This window comes from Zeugodacus cucurbitae, chromosome 6 (genome assembly GCF_028554725.1).
Source record: "Zeugodacus cucurbitae isolate PBARC_wt_2022May chromosome 6, idZeuCucr1.2, whole genome shotgun sequence".
Classification (NCBI taxonomy): domain Eukaryota; kingdom Metazoa; phylum Arthropoda; class Insecta; order Diptera; family Tephritidae; genus Zeugodacus; species Zeugodacus cucurbitae.
In genome coordinates, this window is record NC_071671.1 from 48,457,422 (window position 1) to 48,483,492 (window position 26,071).

The 26,071-nt window shown below is 34.0% G+C and overlaps 1 protein-coding gene across 7 annotated transcripts in view; it reads right to left on the reverse strand.

Annotated features, from left to right (window-relative positions):
* LOC105218438 (potassium channel subfamily T member 2) overlaps positions 1-26,071 on the reverse strand; it is a 223,834-nt gene that overhangs the window by 21,129 nt on the left and 176,634 nt on the right. For 6 of the 7 annotated variants that reach the window (XM_054234396.1, XM_054234395.1, XM_054234393.1 and 3 more), the window contains exons 13-18: positions 21,174-21,323; positions 20,652-20,860; positions 14,511-14,807; positions 9,190-9,516; positions 8,318-8,468; positions 6,168-6,611 (exon numbers count right to left, since the gene is read on the reverse strand). In XM_054234396.1, coding sequence (XP_054090371.1) covers positions 6,168-6,611; positions 8,318-8,468; positions 9,190-9,516; positions 14,511-14,807; positions 20,652-20,860; positions 21,174-21,323 — 1,578 coding nt within the window. The remainder of the gene's footprint in view (positions 1-6,167; positions 6,612-8,317; positions 8,469-9,189; positions 9,517-14,510; positions 14,808-20,651; positions 20,861-21,173; positions 21,324-26,071) is intronic. The other variant, XM_054234400.1, reaches the window with a different exon arrangement.

A 26,071-nucleotide genomic window follows, 5' to 3' on the forward strand; every position in this document is an offset into this window, starting at 1 on the left:
GTTTGTTGTTAAGTTAAATAAAAATGTCAAATGTTCTTAAGCAATTTCATACGCAATTAGCCACATCGAACGTTAAATTAACACATATTATATAAAACGTACATTCAAGGTAAATATTTGGCGTTAGTTAACCTTAAATCTTCGTAAATCACTACATGAAAGCCTTCTACAATTTACTTGTTATATTGATACATACTTATTTTAACGTCTCACTTAATTATAAGCCCCTTAATTATGTAATGTGTTACTCAATAATTAACTAAAGCTTACAGTATCCTGTCTACACAATTATTTGCTTGATCAAGTATTATTGATCGAGTTTCGTAGTCAATCCACTCTTTCATCACTTCTATGAAGAAATTATGTGTTTTACATATAGTGGAAAGCTAATTTCGGCTTTATTTGCTGCCTATTTAAATGATTTTTTAACTTGTTTTTGAGAGTATAAGCACAATCTCTTTAATTCAACAAAATGTAGTTTTTAATTGAGTCATCGATTTCACATTCATATGTACTAATATCTCACATAATTAAAAAAATAACAGTTGATTCACTTAAGTTAATCGACACAATTTGTTAATTACTATTTGTTTAAAAATATGTACTCACTGGAAGCTAATAAAATATACATGATATACTTTTATGGAAAATGTAATCGATTGATGGTTTTTCAATTAAATATAAATTCCATAAGTAGTACATGAATCTGTGTATGGTAAAGCGAATTCAATTAATGACTTAATGGAGAAAGTTATCTAAGTTAATTAAAGACTGACTGGTCGTTCGACTGCCAGTAAAAGGAAGAATTTTTCGGATAAATTGGATTGTTTGAATTTAAAATTAGTAAAGTAGAAAGAACGTTAACCAAGCAGAAATATTAAATACTGTATTGGAAGATATCCGCAATATTTTTATTCTACACATGGCTTCACTGGTAAGTAATGTTGAAAAGGTGAGAGTCGAACAAAAATTAAATTCCGTTTCTTTCATTGTTTTCATTTTTATTATGTCATTTTATTATTTTTATTGGTAACGGATGTCCAGAGCATACTGGGATTATGGAGTGAACACTTCTCCGACCTGCTGAATGGCAGTGAAAGTACAACACCAGTAGATGGCGAACCCGATTCCCCAATCGATGACGATGGAATAGATGTTCCATTACCCGACCATGAGGAAATTCGAATCGCATTTACCCGCTTGAAGAACAACAAAGCGCCGGGGGCCGATGGATTACCAGCCAAGCTATTCAAATTCGGCGGCGAAGAACTGATAAGGTGCATGCATCAGCTTCTTTGTAGAATATGGTCGGATGAAAGCATGCCCGACGATTGGAATCTCAGTGTGCTCTGCCCAATCCATAAAAAGGGAATAGGGAAGGGAAGGGAATCGAATATTCGTGATCATATATGGTTCAAATTGTCTTCAATAGCGTAAAAACTTCGTGACCGCTTGATATCAATATATCTTAATATATAAAAATCCCGTGTCACGTTGTTTGTTTTCGATGGACTTCTAAACAACTGAACCGATTTTAATGAAATTTTTAACACTGTGTGCAGTTTGGTCCAACTTGAAAGATAGGATAGTTTATAACTCTCCTTATAGTCGCATTATTTATTTATTGCAAATTATTTGTTTATTATTAGCAAAGAGCTATCCACCAGTTGGTGGCGCTAAGTGCGCTATGTTACTGTAGATGGCGCTACATTCCCTTCTAAATTTTCATGGATTTAGGCTGTCATAACAAAAGCTGCCACTTGCTAAAAACATTAAATGAAAATGCGTTGTTTGAAGTTTATATTATTTGTGGTAAAGTTATACGAATCTATGACTTCCAATATTCTAAATTTAAGAAAAAATCACATACAATCCGTGAAATAAATAAAGTTATGAACATATGTATGGTCAGACAAATAAGCAATGCTGACACTCTTTTCCAGTAAATCTTCCTCAAATTTGGGAGATTTCAGAGGAATTTAGGAAATCGCAGAGTTGATTTCTGTATGTATTTCCTAAATGCATCACTAGCGAGTCGGAGTACCTATGGGAACTGAAGGAAAAGTAGGGAAAACTTTAGTATACCGTCCCACGATTTCGGGGTTAAAATAGATATGGGCGGATAGAGGGGGATCTCCAGATCACGAATATATATAATTATTGCCGCCGCAAACTTATAGTTTCTGAGTTATTTGCAATTTAAGATTTAAAATTAACAATTTTCAACACGTTATTTCTCACTGTATATTGAATTGTTCACATATATTTTGCACTTTAAATATATTTACACTTCATTAATTTGTTTCTACATATTTATTTTTAACAAATTATATCAAAATTTGCTGTAAATAAACATTTAATTTTATGCAAAATTCTGTTTATTTGTAAAATAACAAAACGGTTGCAAGATGACAAAACATAAGTGTTGCCACATGCATCGATTAAAAATAATCAAAATGAATAAAATTCCCAAAATGAAGAAAACAAATACCCAATAAATAGTTATTAAGTAAACATTCTAACTACAAAAAAATACCAAGGTTTCAAAATTTATAAGTACTTCAAAAAAATAACCCTGGTCGAGCCAACACCGGGGATTATCAAAGAGGTGGAATAACAAGTTCTTCCGCGTAGAACTACTTTCTGCAGAGGCGGCCTTCGGCCGCGCTTCAAAAAAATAACCCTGGTCGAGCCAACACCGGGAGTTATCAAAGAGGTGGAATAACAAGTTCTTCCGCGTAGAACTACTTTCTGCAGAGGCGGCCTTCGGCCGCGCTTCAAAAAAATAACCCTGGTCGAGCCAACACCGGGAGTTATCAAAGAGATGGAATAACAAGTTCTTCCGCGTAGAACTACTTTCTGCAGAGGCGGCCTTCGGCCGCGCTTCAAAAAAATAACCCTGGTCGAACCAACACCGGATATTATCAAAATATGGGAAATAATAAAATAGTTTACATTACACATTACATGCATTATGTTTATTGTATTTGGGGTATAATCTTTCTTTTTCATTATTGTGATTCTTATAATTCGTTTACAAAATATGTGATATGGTAACACCTATTTTGTGTCAGAAAGCAACCCTTTTTTATTGTAAAAATAAACAAAATTGTGCAAAAAGTAAAATACTTATTTACAGCATATTTTAATATAATTAGTTAAAAATAAATATTTATAAACAAATGTGTGAAGTGTAAATATATTTAAAGTGCAAAATATATGTGGAAAATTCAATATACAGTGAGAAATAACGAGTTAAAAATTATTAATTTTAAATCTTAAATTGCAAATAACTCAGAAACTATAAGTTTGCGGCGGCAATAATTATATATATTCGTGATCTGGAGATCCTCCTCTATCCGCCCATATCCATTTTAACCCCGAAATCGTGGGACGGTATACTAAAGCCGACCCGAAAAGTATAAGCTGTTATTGAGTGCAAACGAACGGACACTTGCCCTACGCTACGAAAGAAATCAGCTGTTATTTAAGCATTGCTTAAGCCTCCCAGTTTCAGTGCTTAAGCATAACCTAAGTATGAACTGTTGATGTTGACGAAATTAACTTCCAGATACAACAGTTGTTGCCAGGCGATCTGATGTCTTTTAAATCAATCGATACTGTTGTTGATGAAAATGAAAGTGTAAATTTTCCAACTGAATTTTTAAACTCTCAAGATATACCCGGAATTCCACCACATATTCTTCGGTTGAAGATTGGTTCAATTATTATTCTTCTGCGTAATTTGAATCCCCCTCGGTTATGCAACGGTACACGTTTGGTTATCAAAAAGTTAACAGGGAATATTCTTGAAGCAACCATTTTGACTGGAAAGTTTAGAGGAGAAGTGGTCCTGTTGCCCCGTATTCCAATGATACCGTCAGAATCTACGATACCATTCCGAAGACTACAGTTTCCTATTCGTTTAGCTTTTGCCATGTCCATTAATAAGTCTCAAGGCCAAACAATGTCCATTTGTGGGTTAGATTTGGATAATCCATGTTTTTCCCATGGGCAATTATATGTTGCATGGTCACGTGTGGGAAAACCATCAAATCTATTTGTGTTAGCTCGAGACAGGTTAACCAAAAATATTGAAAAATACGAAAATTTTCATCAATAATTATAAAAATTTTGACCTCAAGTTCAAATCTCAATCCTGTGGATTTTTATACCAGATATATACTAAGGTTTCCGTCTTTATTCATAAATAATAATTTCACTGTAGTGAATAGTTTACTACAACACAGCAAATCTAAAAGTGAGGAAATGTTCATTCTGAGAATTCGAATGATTCAAACCGATTTATCGTTTAAGTTCAAAATTTTACAGTTTCATATGTACATACATAGGTATGTTTGTGTCATGTTAGCGTGTTGGAGAGCCATCTTCTTTATTTGTTTACACGCTACACAACAAAACAAAGAACGAACTTCGCCAAAAATATTTAAATTGATCAGAGACGTTATTCCCTGAATATATTAACATTCCATACAAATAAATGGCCTTGAACAGAGTTCAAAAAGCGTTTTAACTATTTCAAATAAAAATTGGGCGGGGCGAAGTTCGCCGGGTCTGCTAGTAATTTATAAAATTTTGACTCTGCAATATTTCCATCTCTTTAGTTTATGCTATTCTAAGAATTAGACACTACAGGACTTGTCAAAATCTCCTCTTTAACAATGAGAGATGATTGGGGTTATAAAACACGTTCATCGATAAGGAGTTTGGTATTGTCACTTGTCTAAGGTGTACTATACTTCACATGTAAGTTGAATTTTAGTACTAATAGAGTTGAATCATACAAATCGAATAACCTCTGAAATTTAGGGCAAGAACGTAATTTGATCAGAACATGACATGGCGCACTTACTTCAGGAACAAAAGTAGCATTATATCCTAATTAAACAATTAAGTGAATATCAATAATTAAACAATTAATTGCTCTCAATTTAAAATAAAATGGAGCAATTAAACAATAATTGAATAAACATCCCATTCAAAGGAAAGTTGTTACTAATATTATTTTTGGCAATCATTTCCATAAAGAAAATGAAGATACGTATGAATACTTTACAATTATATAATTTGTTTCAGTTAAATCGAGTAGATTTGAAGCAGCTACGATGAAACAGTTTGTTCCCATGACATTAGGGTTCATGTAACCGAAAGGTATCAGGATTATTATTTAACCAAGCACTCCTAATTCGATAGCATTTTCTAAAAATTGTTGGTAACATTTTTTTCTGTTGCTAAATGCTTTAATTACTTCAGGTAATTGACCCACTAATTGAGCATTGCGATCGAAATTTTTGTCTTTAATACCGGTTGAAGGAGGGTAGAGCTTTATTATGCATTATAAATAATTACATTGCATACTTCAACTTTTCGGCATATTTCGTTTCTTAATTTATTTATAACCAGGTTTGAACATTTTATTTAAGAATATATACATTAATATATAAAATACCATTATTTTATTGACCATAAAGGTATTCTGATAAAAGATATAACCATATTACTAAATCATATTAAGCACTATGCATGTATTATAATATGAACATTGTATGGAAATCGCAAATTATTAATAACTTGATGCATATTTTAATGAGCTCGTAGGTGACTATAATGTTATTTCATAATATTTCGATACTTACACAGCAAAGTTAATTATGTTGAGCATACTAAATTACGTGCCAGCAAAATAAGTTACATACAAACATATGCATGTATGACGAGTATGACGATTATGAGGCACACAAACATGAACATAAACAATTAGCATATTCGATAATTAACACTAAAATAACAGTCGATCACAAAGTAATGCAAATTCAACGAACATTTAAGGCTTAATAAAGGCAAACCAAGTAACTCGTGTCCATGTCGAGTATGTGTGAGTGAGAGAGTCTGGGTCTGTTAGAGTAACCGTGTGTGTGTTTAGTAGCCGCTAAGGGCGCCAAATCCCAAAAAATTAGAAGCGCATCCACTGTTATATGTTACGTATATGTACGAGCACGAATAAGTAGTGATAAGAAGTGAAACCGGAAACGGAAACGGCAATGAACGCAAACTGCAGCAGGACACACGGCAAACAAACGATGTTTACGAGCAGTAGATGATGGCTGATTGACTGACTGACTGACCAAAATACCACATTTACTTACCGCAAATAATCCATAGCCCAGATAGGGCGTGCCGACTTGCCGCCGCCGCCACCACCAGCACCGCAACAACCGCCGCCCGAAGTCGAGCTGCTCGACGTGGCTGCGGTGCGTTGAGTGCCCGTCGTCGAGAAAGTCGTCGTAGTCGCCGTCGTGGCCGGTATCCAGGTGTTGGTGGAGCAAAGTGAACAATAAGTGTCGCCGCCAGCATCCGTGGCGGCATCACCGACGATCTGGGCGAGTGCACGATTGCGACGCACGAAATTGCACGGCAACACGCGTCGACAGTCGCTGTCGCAGCTGAAGCTTTTCGCCAGCATGCGATAACGCGACTCGCCGCCCTGCAAGTGCGGTTGACTCGTGCAACAACACTGATTATTCGAATCCTCCGACGAGCTCATGATCAGCGAATAGGTGCGTGATTGCGGAAAGTGACCGCTCAGCGCACTTGGGTACATACATATGTGGAGGAAGTAGACGGTGCGGAGGGTGAAGGGCGAAAAGTGAGCGAATTCGTAATAGAGTGAAAGAAATATAATATAGAAAGGTGTTGTGAGAGAGATGAAGTCCGCAACTTGCATTTTTTTATTTTAAAATAATATTTTTATTTTTTGAATACAGTTATTATTAACTGAAGTCGGAAAACTAAAAAAAATAATGTATGTAAAGTAAGGTCTAGTGAAGAGAAATCCATTTATTTGCAATTGATGGCTTTAGTAATTTGTATCTCATGTTGAGTAATCGTCGAGTCCGAGCGCTGGACACAAAAGTGAGCTCGGTTGAAACTGGATGCATCACGAGCATCACTCAAAAATTATCATGGACCGGTAGGTTACTGGTGTGTGAGTTACTAAGTACAACGTTAAGCGAAAGCAGTCATCAAACCTTATATAGGCCAGGAAGGTTTTGCTACATGTTTAGTAGAATTGACAGGAAATCATTTTTTTTGATCTGTTCCCCTGCGGCCAAACTCTTCATTCGGACCTTTGCAGTCAACAGTTGGACCGTAAGAAGGGAACAATCTCTCAGAATCAATCAGCTTTAACCAATAAGAGAGGAATTATGTTCCATCAGCGCAGTTCCAGGCCACACCCATTGATAGTGACTCGCCAGAAGCATCGAGGGCTTGGTTGTGTGGTTCTTATGCATCCATCTTATTATGGTTCCTACCTGGCACTAAGTGATTAATATCTGTTCTTGTCTATGACAAATGATTTTCCTGGTGAGAATCGACTGTCTCAGTTTTTTGCCAATAAGGACGAGAATTTCTTGGAGATTATATTCAAATGGAAATTATGTATATTCAAATGGTAACAAATCATTGAACAAAATGGTACAATGGATTCGTTTTACTAGACCACTTTACTATCATTATCAAAATTTAAAGTATTATAAATATATGTGTTTTTTAAGCAGCTGCCAGTAGCGATTTTGGGACTGCAAATATTGTTTGTTTATTTTTGTTTATAAATATTTTTTATTTTTATTTTAAAATCTTTTTCATCAACCTTATTTGTCATCATTATTTTTGAACACAATTTAAGTAATTTTTTTTTTGTTTGAACTTGGGGTTTCTGGCTTAAGAATTTTTTAATAAAAAAAAATTAAATACAATTTATGACTAACCTTCTTCACCGAAATCAGTCATCAGTTTTCCCCAACATACTTCACAACAACTTATACAATTTTTTACACAAAATCCGAATTTAATGGTGTTCACAACCTTAGCTAAGACACAGTACACTTACAAATTGCTGTACATTACAATGGGCATTGGACAACAATTAGGGATCAAAACATATACACACACTATATAAACTGCAAATGTCAAAAACACCATATTCTCGAAGACACTAAATCGCTAAATATACAATATATAAGTAAGTGGGTGTGTCGATTTTGCATGAAAAAAGTCACAATACAAAAAATGCTAGAACCAACGTATTGCCAGGACTAAGTAGAGTAGATATTTACTATATAGAGTAGAAGTTCAACTATTTTATAAATAAATATATATATAGGAGAGACAAATTGATTACATGGATATCGGTGAGTTTATGGATTTGGGTGCATACAGGAATATACATACAAATACCACGTACAAATATAGATATACTTATTGCATGAGGTGTATGAGATGTTAATTTGCTTACGCTATTTTCTCAGACGGCGAACGCCAAGGTACATCATCATCGATCTCATCTTCGCTCTCATCGCCTTCTTCGCCGTCGTCGTTGCCTGATATGCTGAACGATGATGAGGTGAACATATCCGGTACGGGTAAAATGGATGGGCGGCGACTGCCTGTAATTTGAGGGAAAAGATAATAAAGTGAGGTTAGTGTGTTCTTGAAGATTTTTTGATAAGAAATAAATAAAATATGTAATCACTGAATTAAAAACAATGCGAAAGGTCGAATTAAGCTGGGTTAACACTATGCCATTTTAATGACATATTTTTTTATGAAAATTATTTTATGATGCTTTGTTTAAAAGCTTCAAATGTCAATAAGGAAGCGTCATCTTTTATAAGAAAATTGTCATATAATTTACTATGGCGGGAACGAGGCATTATTTGTTGGAATTGGAATAATAAATTTTGATATTGTACAATAAATTATAAAAAGGAAGAAAAGTCTCACACCTAATGCTTAAATAAGAAATATTAAGATAATAAAATATTGCACAATAAAAAATTATTGCGTAATATTATTGCACAATTTTATATGCTTCGAATAAGTCAAGCTTAAATACAAAATATGAACAAAATAAAATGTATATTAATAAATATTGCACAATAAAAAAAATATTGCGCAGGTTTAATCGATAATTTGATATGCTCAGAATAAATAATGTTTTAATATTATCAAAATAAAATATAAAATAAATAAATATTGCACAATAATATATATTGATCAGTTTTATTACATCGAGTTTATACGCTTAGCGTTCAAATAGCTACCACCAAAACGTTTTCCGTTCTCACAAGCACAAAATTATTCAAAGCACCATTCCATCCCACTCACCTCTACGCTGATTGAGCACATCGGGGCTAAGTAGATTTGGATTCCCCGCTTGTGGCACATCCAAGTGATTGCTAGTCGTTAACGTGGCGGTTGCAACACTGAGACCGCCGCCGCCACCAACACCACCACCACTACTGCTGCCACCACTGTAGCCCAAACCATTGCCGCCACTGCTGCCACCGCCGCCCAACATTGGCGGTATCGTTGTGGTGACTGTGGTTGTTGTCGTGGCTGAGGGTGTTTGCGTTGCATTCATCGATGTCACCGTTGTATCCTTGAGATTCTGCTTCGAATCTGAGATTATCACAGACGTTAGATTATCAGTTGCTATTTACGGAATGCACACAACAGAGAGAACAGAGAAAATTATTTGATTTTCATTTTGCAGTATTAAAAAAAAGGCAGGAGTTTAGCAGCAGCTTAGCTTTCATATTTGTTAACGAGTACGCGGGGTTGTAGCGGCGCAAAAGGTGGCTTATTCATACACAAGTGGCACACATATTTATATACATTCATGTTTATTTACAGCGAAATGCACATTTAGTTTATGAATCTGTTATTAAATGGGGCAAAAATGTAGTTGTGTTTGTATATTATGAGTATTTACACATGAGCCCCTAAAAGTATGCTTCTCAATATATAGACATTTATTTGTTAGCTACAGCATTTTCAGCCAAAGCATTAAAGTTTTAATAATAGAAAAATATTTTTTGAAAATACACTTATTTAAATGCAGGCAGCGCAGGCTTAAAGCGAGTTCAATATATGGAAATTTCATAATAATAGAAAGGAAGGGTTGAAAATGTCAAGCGAAATTAAATGCAAGAAAATTTGCATTTTAAATTAAACAATAAACTAGTACACGTAAAGCTTTAAAATAAATTAAATTTAAATTTAAACTTATATACTATAATATATTACACCACCAACTACTTTAAGCATAACAATTTCTACACAGTTCCTTTATTTATGAGTTTCCCTGTCAGTGCAGACTTCGCTGAAGCGTAGCACATATGTCATTTGTCGTTGTTTTTGTTGTTTACATTTTGTAAATTGCTTTGTTTTGTATTAAGCTAATCATTTTTTGCTTATCTTCGTGAGTATCAAAGGTGAATGTTGTTAGACAAGCTTTTAATTAGTTACTCATACGCCCCGGCGGACCAATCCATCTGATATGAAAACATTTATTGATTAAAAGCATTGAGAAAACAAATAAACTGTAAAAACTCGTTATAAAGTAATTACTAACGATTGAGTTTAGAGCTGTATTAAAAAATAAAACTATTGAAATTTATTTTTTTGCTCATATTGTTATTAGTTAATTTTTTGCTATGGAGCCCGATATGAGTGTAGTTAGTTTTCATTGAAATCCCTACAGTAGCTAGATCTTGATACGGTAAGAAATTTTTAATTAATGTGCATGTCGGAGTATGATTTTTATAATACATTAGGGAATAATTTAATAGAGCCATTCAATTTCAGCTGCTTACGATTCTTTAAAATAGTCATGCTTCTTCCAAATACACACTGCATGAATAAAATACTATGTAATATTGATCGAGATAAACAACCAAATTTAATTAAACAGGTACTTAATTTCGAAAACAATTAGACATTTTGCTAACTGACTCAATTGAGTGGTTATAATATGTCAATTAGATGAAGTAATTAGTGCTGATTTAATTTACACAATTTTAATAATAAACTTTTGAAGAAAGTTCGAAGAAAAGTTATCGAAATTCGGAAAGTGTTTGAAAGTGTGTAAGATTATTGACTTACAACAAGGCAATGAGTTCGTAGATCTGGTTACCTAAAAGCATGTATTAGGTGTTGAAACCTCAGCAAGGAGCAAAGAACATTAAATATAAGGAGATGACTAATTATTGGAGATTCTCTTTCTTTTCATATTTTTTAAAATACGACAGATTCTCCAGAGTTTAATACGGATCAATAGATTTCAAGTACATATAATAGCGATTTGTAAGCTATGTGGATTGTTGCTCTTCTTTGGCCAAAGAGAGCCGTTTAATCTTCGAAATTGTAGTAAATAGAAGTAAACATTAGTATTATGAAGGGCCTGGAAATTAATTTGCTTCGAATGAGCATGTTTTTCATCTTAGTAAAATGAAATGTAGTTCCCTCCATTTGTCAAACCCCAATCTATATATTGGATAAGAAGTTTGGATAAACATCTGGTAAGCATCAATGCCATACATTTTTTCAATATGTAGCTGTAATCAGGGCTTTGAATATCTGTATAACAGGATCTATTGATTAATAATAAGAAGAATGGCCGGGTATGGATAACTGATAATTATTGCAAGGTCTAGAAGGAAAGAGTTTTATGGAAACTACTTTTGGACAGATAGTAAGCACAACGCCGGTGAAACTTTAAGTTAGAGGGGGAAAAAACCCTTCCTTAGTATACTTAAAAAGTCGTCGAAGAACATCCTAAATTAGATGGAACATTTCGAAACTACCTGCTAGCTAATTTATATTATATTAATTGTATTTAAAACTATTCTAGCAGAAAATATTGCTAGATTATCGTTGAAATATGACGAAATTTTAACTTATGAATTTACATATTAACAAATAAAAATAAATTTCTTATCATATTTGAATCAAAATTATTTGATCCAAAATTATCTGGAGATAAAAAAGCACAGCTAAATTTGTTCCAGAAAAGCAGTATTTTCGAAAATGATTAAAGTCGTTTTGATTCCAGTTATGAAGTTGGTACTCTGGTAATATATGTACGCATACGATCCATTTATATAAATAAATAATAATAGTAATTAAGGCTCACAATTATACAACTTCGGAGTAATCAATCCAAAAACTTCACATTTCTGATAAATAAATAAAATTTTTTTTTTTACAATTTCAACTTACATAATAAGAGAGAATATCTACTAAATCGATAAATCGAATCTGTTAATGGATTTTATATTGAATATACTATACTGTAAAAACTTTCTAAATTTTCTTTAACAAATTCGTTTACTATCAAAAATTTAATCTCTGTTTTCAGTAAATCCCTATGAGAGACGTAATTTCAAATACTTTTTATCGCACTTTCCAGTCTTCAATTTAAATTTTTCATGAAAATTTACAATAATTTAGCAATCGGCCTCACTACACATGACATCATTTCGTGACCCACAAATATTATGAAATCAAGCTTGCCACAAATGACTGATTGGCAAATAAAAATATCATAGAAAGCATACAGTTCACATAATTTGCGCTTAAAAAAAAAAAAATTCTCCAAACCCAATTTAAAAATAAAAATAATCAACATTTTAATTATTGACTAACACGAAGAGAAGCAGCCATCAGCGAGCGGACACAGGTCAGTGCGCAACGAACGGACGCTCTACTGACTTGCTTGATGGATGCAATGTGAATGTGAAAGTATATATCTGCGTAGTTCAATGAATATGTACTGACATTTCGACACGTGCGGTGCGGCATTGCATGCAACATCATTCGGCGGAAGTGCAAGCAAAAGCGTGGCGAGGCGTTGACGCTGAAACAGTGATTAAGGGATCAAACGAGAGCACGCACGCGAATAGGGATGCACCTAACCTGGTATGCAATTAGCTTGTAGAGAAAAATAGTACTGGTGACATAAGGTAATAGTTTGTGACTAGTATTGATGTTATGAATTCTGGAATAGTTGGTAGAAAATATAATATTTTTTTATGCATTTAATATTAAAATAGATGAGGAGACACATATTTTTCTAATTTATGCCCCTACTTCCGAACATCTAAAAAGAATTGCCACGTTATGAGCAGACAATTCAGATACATTATATTCCCTTCATCTAGATTTTAACATATGATTACACAAATAGGCAGCCACTACACTGAGCTAACGAGGTTTACTGTTGTCACAGTCTTTTCAAACAACAAAAAGCATCGTTTTCGTGTCCCTTCGTGAATTGTCCTACCTCTTGCCAGTGCGAAACTACGGAAAATGTATGTATTAATGGTCCAATTAACACTTTTTAGGTGAAATTAAGAAATAATCGGAAAAACTATTAATGGTCCGGAGTACATTACAAAGGAACTAGTTCGAGGTACATTTGATATAGTTCGAAATTATGGAGAAGGGATACATTATGGGTCCAATTAATATATTCGGTGAAATTATTAATAATTTGGCAAAATTTGCGGAGTGGTCCGCAATACATTACAAATGAACCAGTATGGAAGTACATTTACAAACACATCAAACTAGTTCAAAATTTTGGAACATACATGGTAAAATTATCATTTCCTTGATGAAATCAATATTATATTGAGTACAATGGTAGTGGTCCTTAATACATTACATAGAAACCTGTTCTTCGCTATATCCATCAATGCTTCAAACAAGCCTGAAACTATGAAAAAGGTGTAAATTATGCATCCATATAGCACTTTGAATGCGAAATTATTCTGAAATTATGGAAAATGATAATGCTCCGAAATACATTACAAGCTAACTAGTTTAGGACTACATCCATAAGCAAGAACACATACCTATAGAGAATCAATAAATAAATGCGTGACAAAAACGAGCACGAGCACGAGCATGCAATGCAAATAACTTTTCACACATGTACCAATACACACACACACACACATGCAATACAAAATGTACACGCATGCGGATGCAACAACAAGTGATAATAATAGCAGCATGTGTCAACATAAGGTAAGGGGAAATGTTGTGGTCGCTGATTGTTGATTGTTATAAGTTGTTGCTGTTGTTGTTGTTGGTGAGCTGTTGAGTTGGAAAATGGCTTTTGCGTGGATATAAGGCGGCAACGGAACTGTTGTTTGGTGGTTTGGTAATGGCAAAACGGGTCTATTTTGTATTAGCGGTTGATTTGGCGGTCTACGTTTGGACATGGTCAGAGGATAGCGGTCACTTTTGGAAGTGGAGGAAGGGACGGAAATTCGGGCTACATACAAGCAGAGCTACGCGATTACATACTTATAAAGAAAAGTAGAAGAACAAAATAATACTCGCTAGGCTACTAAGTGGCTATATACAGGGCGGTGGTGCCGAGCTACGATAATCAATAAGAGAGGATTCTTCGGTAGGGACCAAAATTTAGTACAAAAATGTATTTATACATATGTATGCAATATGCATTAGCGAGCGAGTGGCGAATGGAACAAACGTGCATAAAAAAAAAACAAGTTGAGGGATCAGCGAGCGAACGAGCGAGCGTGGGATCATGTGAGCATTTCAAGTTGGAAAATCTTAGAAAAAGTATATGTAAATAAATGTAAATGGATGCTTGGTTGCAGTGTCACACTCACGCACGAATAGTGTCGTTAGGTCACTATCACTATATGTTGGTGGATATCTATCGGCCATGGGTGTGCCACCGCCGCAGCCGCCATAGATGCCAACACCGCGTCCCGAGTCCAGGCTTGGACTGTGCGGTACGCGTACACAAACCGATGGCACCGGTGCTGTGCGATTCAATGACGTTGATGTGGTTGTACTAATAGTGGTCGCCGGTGTTGTTGTTGTGGTAGATGTTGCATTCATATTCACATTGATGCTATTCGTGGTGATTGTAGTATTGTTGTTGTTTATTGTTGTTGTGCTAACTAAATACAACGTAATGGATTGTATTACACATATACACTGAGATTTGTACATATGTATGTGGATATGAGCTACACAAAAATGTTGTTGCTTTGTTCTACTGTTTTGGTGTAATTATTTGTGTGATAATCTCTATAAGCTACAATTAAATTCATATTGTTTATTTTTATGTTATATTTTCTAGTTAATTAACTTTAGTTTATGCACATAACTAGTTTTCTTGTTCATACAATAGATATATATAATCTATATGTTTTGTAGATGATTGTGAGAATTTAAATAACAAGTTGTATGTATGCTATGTATATACCGTTAACTACAAGTATTTTTTTATTTGAAATTCTTGGATGTCACACTCTCCAAATATTTAGCAGAGTGGAATAGCTATCGGCTCGAAAAAATAGGATGAAAATAATATTAATCTGCTCAAAAAGAAAGCCCAACTGTCCTTTTAGTTTAAAGAACAGTTACTATCCAATATGAACCAAACCCCTTTAGAGAATTTACTAAGTGTCGAAGGCTATCGAATTTGCTAAAAAATATTATTCAGATTACAAAAGGTTAGATTAGAATCTCAACTAATGGATTAAGAAAGAGCCGAACAGTACACTTTTTATTTTTAGCGAAAGAGACTAACGGATCATCCAAATTGAGAATTTTTCGATATCTGACAAGAAACTAATACAGACAACCTTGCCTGGGGTTCACGGGTAAGTACTCTGTGAAAAGTCCTAACCTAGTTCTCAGTTCCTTCTTTCCGAAAAGTGGAATCCGATTAGGTTAATTAGACCTATTATCTAATAGGTTAGAACTATACATTAGATCTGTTGACATATGTATATAATGCTAAAATAATGCTAAAATTAATGTTTTGTTTTGCAGCAAAAAAAATATCTTGAGAGTATCGGAGAATCAGACAAACTTTAGTAATTCAACCGATACACTTAAATATTTTCAGGGCAGCAAACAATTGTGATTGTTGAAAGCAGGATTCTTTAAGCCAAGGATTCATGTGTTCCTAATTAAAGAAATTTTGGTATAGATACGAAGCCTCGAACCATCCAATGAAGAGATACCAGCATGTTCATCGTTTGTTCAACATCGATCGAGTAACTTTATACTGTGATTATCAGCGGAATATGCCAGCGCATCTCAGCAATAACTGTAGAAAGGTCCAGCTATTCTGCTCAAAAGATTCTTATCAGTTCTAGATATTGGAACTGATTTACAATAAACTCTAGAAGTATTTCCGGAATATTACTAAAACCATTCGCCCATTCGCCGAGGCAATAGTTATGCTAAAGAATAAGGTATATTTAGGGAAAGGAATATTCCTCAGAAAAATCTTTGCCAATAAATATAACGAACTGTTCTGCTGATAACCATTCACGAGTAAATGGAAAGAAAAGGTTTAAGATCAATTACTAGCATAATGTCATAAGACGAAGCTTGGTAGGTCGTAAACGAAAGTAATTTCTGTGAAGGCATTGTTAGACGAAGTGAATGTCAGACAGATGCATCATGATCTTTAAGTCTGATACACTCAGACAAGTATAAACACAATAAATTCTAGATGGGGTAGTCTTTAGATATTAAAGAATTTAGTAAACATAACTTCCCAGATTTAGCCTCTAATTAACAGCAAAAGTTCAATCAATTGTCCTCAGTTTTTCCGATTTCATCAAATTAAGATTCAATAAATTTAAGTAACACTAATTGGTCATGTAAAGTATAACTACAGTCGTAATTTAACCATGTAAACTCTACACATGTTCTTAGTCACTCGCAATCAATGTTTCACCAATACAGTGAAATAAAGTGTGACAGCGTTGGCATTTTTATATACCATACACACTCTATAGTATATGGATAAATGGATATTTATGGTGTTATAGTCGTTGTAGTTAACACTTAATGGACATTTGACGAATTTATGGCAAAATCAAATTTATGCGACAATTTATTTTAATTTTCGTAAATAACAGCATTTTCAGAGTTCAACGGCGAACATGCATAATGGATGACCAAAAACCAGAGGAAAATAGAACAAAAATGAAATTTCGACTTTGATTTATTTCATTTGCACATATTCATAATTCACTTATGATGACTAACGAAAAAGTTGAAAACGAAAAAAAAATGAAATAACGGTAAATAGCGAACGCGCGAACAAGAAACAGACATAGTTAGAGAGCGAGAGAGAGGGAGACGCATATATATGAAAATATAACATTTTACAGTGTAAATATAGGAGTCAAAAGTGAGAGAGAGAGGGCGGGTAGTTAAAGAAAGAGCAAGAGCGATTCAAAGCGTTTGAAGTGGCAGTGTGACGTTATTAAATCAAATGCAAATATTTATGCCGCGACAAGTAAACAACAGAGTAAGCGGAATGGACAAACAAATGAACACAGACAGGACAATAACATGAACTGAGGCAGTCAGTCATTTACTTGAACTCACGAATAAAAGAGATGTAAAGTGAAATCAAAAAATGAAATCCATTAAATTGAATAAATTATAATTAACGCACACACTGACACACATCGAAAGCGTTACTATTTCACTTGCAGCAGCCAAAACAGTTATTTATTTAGCACATTATTGTTATTATTGTTAACTTTATGTTACTCAGAAATCCAGTATGCAAATATAGTACAAATAATATGATGAAATTAATTTAAGTGTATGTGTGTATGTTTCTTGGTATTTATGTAGATATCTAGTGCGAATTAGGGATGTCCTTATTTCATGATTTCTTTTTATTCATTATTATTTCAGGCCCTCTGAACTCAAATAAGGAGGAGTATGAAGACACTTTTATTGGATCTTAAAGGATAAGCTGTAATACTGTAAAAAATCCTATAAGGTCTTTCTGGTAACGTAACGAAGTAGTACAAAGCAGATTAAATCCCTTTTTTAACAATTGACTAAGGATATTATCTTCCTACCTTTTCAATTTTTTTTCTATAGTGTTCATGAATATCGGTTCAAGAGAAAGAGAAAATTCGCTTATTGTAGGACTGTTAATATTGTTCTTGAGTATGCTACTTTGATGTTTCGTGCGAAGTGTTTAAGATCAGAACTAGCTGGAACACTTCCAACGAATTCAAAAGATAGTGTAATTAAATAAAAATGGAAGAACCATCTTATACTACCTTTTTTAACGAGTCTTTTGAAAAAAAATAGAACGTAAATAGGAGTTCACAAATCACAATAATAACATACAATACGAGGATTACCTACAAATAACCATTATATTTTCTAAAGGTCTAAAAAAGTTGATATTTGCTTTTTATGGCATTTATCAGTGGAGGTTTGTCGATATTAGGAGGTCTTACCAGAATTGATAATCAGGAAAAGTTGTCTTTTATTTGTAGTAATATTTTCTAGTAATCAGGTCCAGATCAAGAACATGCACCTGCTATAAGTTCCAGACGACTAATAGTAGAATCTTAATGTCTACGTTAAGATAAAGGCTCAGTTATGCATACTTGATTTAGCACAGCTTAGTCAAAAATTACTTGGAAACTTAGCTGCAGTTATACTTCACACACCGCTTCAACTTCAGCTGTTTATTATTATGGTTTATTGGTAGTGTTGCCAGAAGTGCAGATTTTGCAATATTAAGTTTTTTGTTTAATTAAAATACAGAAATACAGTGATCCACGTTTAAGTGCGCCCCCAAATGTATGTATGTATGCAATGTTTCTTTTTCCATATTTATTGTTATTAAAAAGTATTTTTATACTCTCGCAACAAAAGTTGCTAAGAGAGTATTATAGTTTTCACATAACGGTTGTTTGTAAGTCCTAAAACTAAATGAGTTAGATATAAGGTTATATATACCAAAGTGATCAGAGTGACGAGTAAAGTTCAAATCCGGATGTCCGTCTGTCCTTCCGTGCAAGCATTAACTTGAGTTAGATATCGTAATGAAACCTGGTACACGTGTTCCTTGGCACCATAAAAAGGTTAAGGTCGAAAATGGGCGGAATCGGACCACTGCCACGCCTACAAATGTGCGATAACCGAAAACACATAAAAAGCTTTAATTAAGCTATGAAAGTGAAATTTGGTACAAACGATTGCTCTAGGAAGGGCCATATTTGGATGTAATTTTTATGGGAAAGTGGGCGTGGCCCCGTCTCCCACTAAGTTTTTTGTACATATCTCTTAAACTACTAAAGCTATATCAACAAAACTCTCAGGAGTCGTTTTTTCAGGCATTTCCTTACATATTCCAAAAAAGGAGGAAATCGGATTATAACCAAGCTTACCTCCCATACAAAAGTTACATTGAAAACTACTAAAAATGCTTTAATTCAGTAAGGAAAACAAACAGAAACCTTAAATTTCATTTTAAAGAAGGTACAGAAGCGTTGCACTCAAAATGGTATACAAAATTTTGAAAGGATAAAGGTGGGCGTGGTACCGTCCACTTATGGGTCAAAAACCATATCTCCGAAACTACTCGACTAATTTCAATGAAATTCGGTTGATAATGTCTAATGCCTAGCTTCCCAATGATATGTTATGAAAATAGTCCAAATCGGTTGACAACCACGCCTACTTTCCATATACTATACTACTAACTTTGAAGTCGGGCTCAATAGTTTACTTTACAATATATAAAGAAAGCACTAGTGAAGATATCGGAACAGAACTTTGCAAACATACTGCATTTAATGAATGCCCGTCGCCTTTATAAAAATTGTCGAAATCGGACCATAAATTTTCAAGGCCCTATATATTGAACATGATATTTTACATACATATATACAACATATTTTGAAAAAATTCGGAGGGAATATCTTTCTTTTAATAATATGTCTCCGTGCCTAAAATACGTGCAATCGGGTCATAACTTCACCTAACTCCCATATACATAATATTAGGGTTTCCAACTTTCAATGGACTTTATACCATATATATGACGAATATGTGGATCAAATCGTGTGTTATATTAATAAAATTAAACAAATAAATTGCGAGAGTTACTTCCGAACTTAGCCCTTCCTTACTTGTTGTTATTAGTAAGAGATAAATGTGACTTTCATTCTAAAAGAAAAAATATTAGATCGAAGTATTTGAGAAAAAGTTTTGTAAGTACCTCTAAGTACTTAAGCGGGATTCAGTTAAGTGTCTTTCCCGCTTAAGTGTCTCAAAAGTGTTGTATGTTAAGAAGGGGCACTTAAGCGGGAATTACTGTATTACCAAAATTGAAGATTTTAAAACTAGTATGTTTCTCAAAATTCCATAAAATAATCTTCACTCTCAAGAAATCTGGCAGCTCTTGAAGAGTTTGTGTTTGAAAGAAAGCTATTTAGTAAATATATGAATACATCTTTTTCAGAATAGCACCACACCCAGACCAGGTAGACCTATTTTGATACTGATACTATAATTTAAGGACATCCCTAATGTGTGAGTAGTAAAGTTCTTTATGTAGTTTAATGAAATTTATAGCAATAAATGTGTAATATATGTATGAAAGTATTTATGTATTTATCATTAGAATTTAATACAGATTTTTTTTAAATAAATCATTTATTTATTGCTCTTTTTGCGCTTACAAACACAAGCGCACAGTCACTATATACCACGCTATATATTATATGTATGTAAACAAAGTATATAAGAAAGCGCATACACACATACGCCTATTTGATAACTAATGCTTTTATAGACTTTCAAATAAATAAACAAGTCGGAAATAATTTGAAACGAACAAAGACGAACAAAACAGGCTTATTGTATGGTATTGTATTATGTTTGTCTTGCTGCCTGAGAAACGATCTGTAAGTAGGGAGAGATAGTTGAAAAGGTGTGTAGGCGTGCGCACTTACCACCGTCCTTTGTCGTCGCTTGTGTATCCAAATTTTGATTCTGATTTTGATTGACAACAAAGGCCGAATTCTCCTCCTTTGTGATGCTCATATAATAGCACGTGTCGTCCTTCTTCATGATATGCCGCGGCCCCGGATTCAATAGTATGGTGTCCTCGTAGAATTCCGGCAGCTCAGCTGGACGAACACCCACCAGTGCAACGCCATACCTGATGGAAGAGAGTACGAGAGAGAGTGATAGAAATGCGGAATGAAAAAAGTGTAGAAAATAAAATCGGAAAAATATCCGTCAAAGCAATGAAAAATGAATGTCCATCAATGAATTTGAAAATCCAATGTTGGAAAGCACAAAATTCAATCAGCGCTAAATTAAATTCACTTCAATTGTTGCTATTAGAGCTTGTCCATCAGTCAGCGTTAAGCGTCGCTGACCAAGCGACAGCAGCAGCGACAAAGTTCAAACGCAAAACGAGAAACCATATAAATCTGTGTTTGTATTTGTATGGAAGTGTGTGTACTCACTTTCGATGCGAATGAAAGCTGGCATAAGTGAAACTTTTGCCCTCATACTCGCCGAAGAAGCGACTGTCGCCGAGCACAATGTGATAGATCTCGTTGCCGGAACACTTGCCATAGAGGCGATGCCATTCCTCCGGTGATTGTTGACCTTCCCTGGAAAAGTTGAATGAGAATGTGTGATGAGTGAGAGAAAAATATTTTTTTGTTTATGTTCTCATGCTAGTTTGGCATGAATACGTGCAGTTAAAGTGTACTTTAAGTTAATAGCTAATATGTATTTTTAACCTTGTAGTGCCTTTTAACCCTTTGCTCCAGACATTAAAAGCAAATTGATAAATATGGTTTACATTATACAACTTTCAGCAGCGATTTTGAAGAATTTTGAGTATACATAAAGTACTCTTTTTAGTATTCTACGTAGCAGATTATATGTATTTTTAACTCTCGAGTGCCTAACCTCGAGCAGTTTTCATATACATATATAAATAATATATTATAAAGTTTTTCCTAGCTTTTAAAGCTTTTATGATATTATTGATATGAATTTTGTATATATTTGTATAGCTGATACGTATTTTTAACTCCATGGCATCGAAATACGAAAGTAAATAGATAAATAAAATATTACACAGCTTTTACGAGCTTTATAAAGCTTCCAAAAAACTATTACTTTAGGATATTTATGATTTATTTCTGTTATATACAGGTAGGTATTTAGGCCTGTATATGTCAATTCATTTGAGCCAATCGAGCTTTCGCGAGCTTTTCAAAGTTTTAAAGGATATTTTGAACAATCTCATGAAATATTCTAGATTTTATAGTAAATCATGATATGAAATGTATTCATTTCACAATTATGTAGACTCCGAAATACGAAAGTTAAAAGATAAATAAAATATTATAAAGCTTTGCTAGCTTTTTATAACTATAAACTATATCTTTAAGATATCTATACCTAATATCTGATATGCATATAATTAACTTCTTAGATATCAAGTCATTGTAGGCATACAAAGCTTCATGGGCTTTTTAAAGCTCCAAGGGCGATTTTAAAAAATATCTAGAACTAAGGCGTTTTTATTATGTTTAATAGCAAATCCATGTAGGTGATTGGACCAGTGATGTGAAAGAAGCTTTTAAAAAAATTGTATATACCTTTAATTATATCTTCAAGAAAGGAAACAATTTAAAAATGATAATAGTCCAACAGTGGGTTAACAAACGCCATGTTTACATATCATTCCTAAGTGCATCCATAAGTAGTTACTGTCTTAAGTACTCATTCTTGAAGTGTCATTGCTAAGTGTTCTTACAAGTTTGAATTGTTGTTGTGAACGTTAGCGGGTAATTGCGAATTTCCGTTTCTCTTCTTCTTTTTTTTCTTTATTTAAAGCTTTTTTTCGTCTATTTCTTTTTCGTTTGCTTTTGTTCGCAAAGTTCTTGTTCATTTGACGTTTTACTGTTTGTTCGGTGTTTCCTAAGCATATTTTCTATTGATATCAAACAGTTTTCTTAGTTCCTAACTAAATAAGACTTTAGTTGGAATTTCTTTGCCTTCACTTTAATAATAAGAAAATTAAAGTTTTACATGGCGACTAGTAGTCAGACCGCAACTTTTTAACGGCAATAAAAGTTGAAAGTTATACGATAATTGGGTGTATAAATAGAGTGAGACAGGGTATTCAATGGGAACATTAAATATATAAGAAAGTTGTTGAAAGAGTTAAAAGAATAGTGTGTAGTTGTGGTAGTTTTAATCAGAGTTTTGGAACATAAACAGTAATTTGTTTGGAAACATGAAATAAGATTGCTTCTTTGTGACACTAATGCTTTGGGATCACATCAGCTATTCAAGAGTTATAAGTTTAGAGTTTAGGTTGCTTCATTGGGGATGGTAAGATCTTTTCTAACGCTTAGAGTTTAGGCAGGTATGCCTCGTAAAGATGCTCTGATTATGGCTAATCTGAAATAGGAATATGAAGCCGACATTCAGTGGCGTCATGGAGTATCGCATCTTGTCTGATTTGACAATTTCTTGATGGTCTAAACGATATTCAGATGGGTTACGAGGTGTGGTTTTTCATGTTCCACTGTATTCGTTTCTTACTTTGGCTGTAGCAGACGCTAAGGTTAGATGCGCTTCCTTGCTTCACGAACAAGCAGTCTTGTCCGAAAGCATGCAGTAATGATACCCCAGCTGCCATTTGCACCACGGTTCCGTATGACCTTTTCATATTTCCAAAAATATGAAATTAGAAATTATTCCTCATACTAATTTGTATAGCTCAATATTATTGATTATTCGTATAATTCACTGAAATAATTTATATTTGAAGATTACCGAATAGTTATATTACATTTCCGGGAATATGATTATTATTTTAATAAGCGGATTTTGTTGGAAATTCCAGTAGCCTAAACAAATCTATATACGAATTTAAGTATTTATTTGTATGTAATCTGAAAATACATATATAAAGGTGGAGGCAAGCACTCATAAGGAACTTCAAGCACATACACGATTCAATAGGCTCTCAAGGAAATTTCTATTATAAAGCTCTGCAATAGACTACTCATACAAATATTAGAATTAGAATTGAAGAAGAAGGAAAAGCTGTTTTATAAAGGCAATTATCAAAAACCAGAGCAATCTATCAATTGATTAAGTCGAGAATTGCTTTCTTATCCACCGTATATACGAATTTTCTTGTCCTCAAAAGAATTCGCTGGGACCAAATTTTGAGTCAATGAAAAGGTAATCGCTGAGACACATTATAATTACTACTTCATTTAATTTATCGAAAGATCACAATCTCCATCGATATATCGTTCTCGATGTTGAATTATAAAATTTGTCAAATTGAAAATAACATATTTTTCTTTAAAACGTACTTTTTAATAGTGATGGTCTATAAAAATAAAATTTGTTCTGGGTGTAATTTTAGATGTTCTGGGTCCTGAATGTACTTCGACACATTTAACTCAAATATATTCGATCATAGATAGAACAAGAGGACTTAGAAAGTGTGAATGGATTAGAGCACAACTCTTATCCATGAAAAAGTTTCAGAAATATTTTTTTTGTTTAATTTTTCCTATAGGGCATTTTTCGGATATCCACCTGTTGTTGGGCCAATGTGTTGCGCTCGTTATTTATAATACGAAATTGTGGAATTTAATTCAATTACATACACGGATATATTTAATAACAAAACAGCAGCGCCGCCCAAGTGCCAGCCGGCGACACGGGTTCACATATACAAGCTACACCTTTGTAACCATGGCCAACCTTGCCAAAGGGCTCCAACAACAATGTGGGAGCTCTCTTCATATCATATACTCGTACATATCAGTCGCTTGCATATAATGCAAAAGTTACCTATTCACAATAGTGCGCCACGGCTATTCACTTGGCATTATGTCATGGCCTTAAATTAATATCCACCCATTTGGACGTTGAAGCGCTCTGTTTGAATATTGAAAGGACGAAAGCAAATCTATATGGGATGTGCGATAGTAAGTCATGCGGTGTTACCGGCCGCGGCTGGACACATAAAACGACAGTTGGGCGTGAAATAAATTAATACCGACACAGTTACAAATACATATAGACATAAATTACAAGCATATAACGGCATGACCGCGCAAATTCAGAGACACAACAATGGCGCTGTTGCTCTACTCTGCCACTTAATAGGAATAACTGTGTTATTGTATGCGTTTTTTTGTGGTTTTTCCTGAAAAGGCACAGCTTACAAGCAAAAGGGACGTCACATAAAACAAACACACACACACACTCAAGGACTGTAGACAACCGCCATTACAGTAGCAATACATCTTTCAACGGCTACGAGTGTGTGAAGGCGCCGAAAGATATGCGGCTCTATGGAAATGATGGAGAAAAAAGATGGACACAAAAGGCGGAAGCGAAAACGGAACGGCGTTGACAGTAAGCAAACGGTTTGCCCAGCGATTGTGACACTAATGTCCGTTTAATGTGTTCCTGGAAAGATTACGCCGCTACTCGACCGCAACAATTTATATAACTGTGGGTATAAATTGGCACAAAGGTGTTACTACAAACCTCCTTCTACAAAAATGTATACATACATATATGTAAGTTTCGCTTTCGCTGAGTGCCGGCTTACGAATAAAGGTCGCGGTATTAAAATGAAATTAAAGTGAAGCCAATCATCACCATGAATACTGTGGTTTATATAAGGATGGATGTAAATGCCCTGTGCATATAGTAATATTAATTTAAGAATTACAATTCTGAAAATATTTTGAACTGGATAGTCAACAAAGAAAAACCTTTATAATCTTCCATTTACAATGAATTTTATGGAAATGGGTAACTCGAAATAGAGAGAGAGAAGGAGGGTCAAACACAATTTCAAAAGCCAGAGCGCATAGCGATGATATCCAAAAAAATGAAGTCATGGAGATCAGAGCCCAAACTGCAATGAACATTCGTTAATTCTTGAGATTTTTAAACTCATTGTGTCTCCAAAGAACACTCCTACAGTGTTTGTGTTTGCATACTTCTAAATCTAGCAGTTTTTTCATTGACACTGGTGCTTGAATACCATCAACAGTATATAATGTTAAAGCACCAAGAACATTCGGAACATGAGTAGATAATACTAAACTACTATATCATTTCTTTAAAGTATGTATATTAACAGTTTAGTATTTAAATTATTCCATATAACTACTTATCGATTGTACATACATATGCCTCGATCTAGCCTTCCTCATCGAACTCTATTCGCCACTAACTACATTGACTTACAGAGTCACTAATAATTTGTTGAGGTTTAGGTCATGAGAACCAATATTCCTCCGGATAGATAGATATTTATACTCTCGCAACAAAAGTTGGTAAGAGAGTATTATAG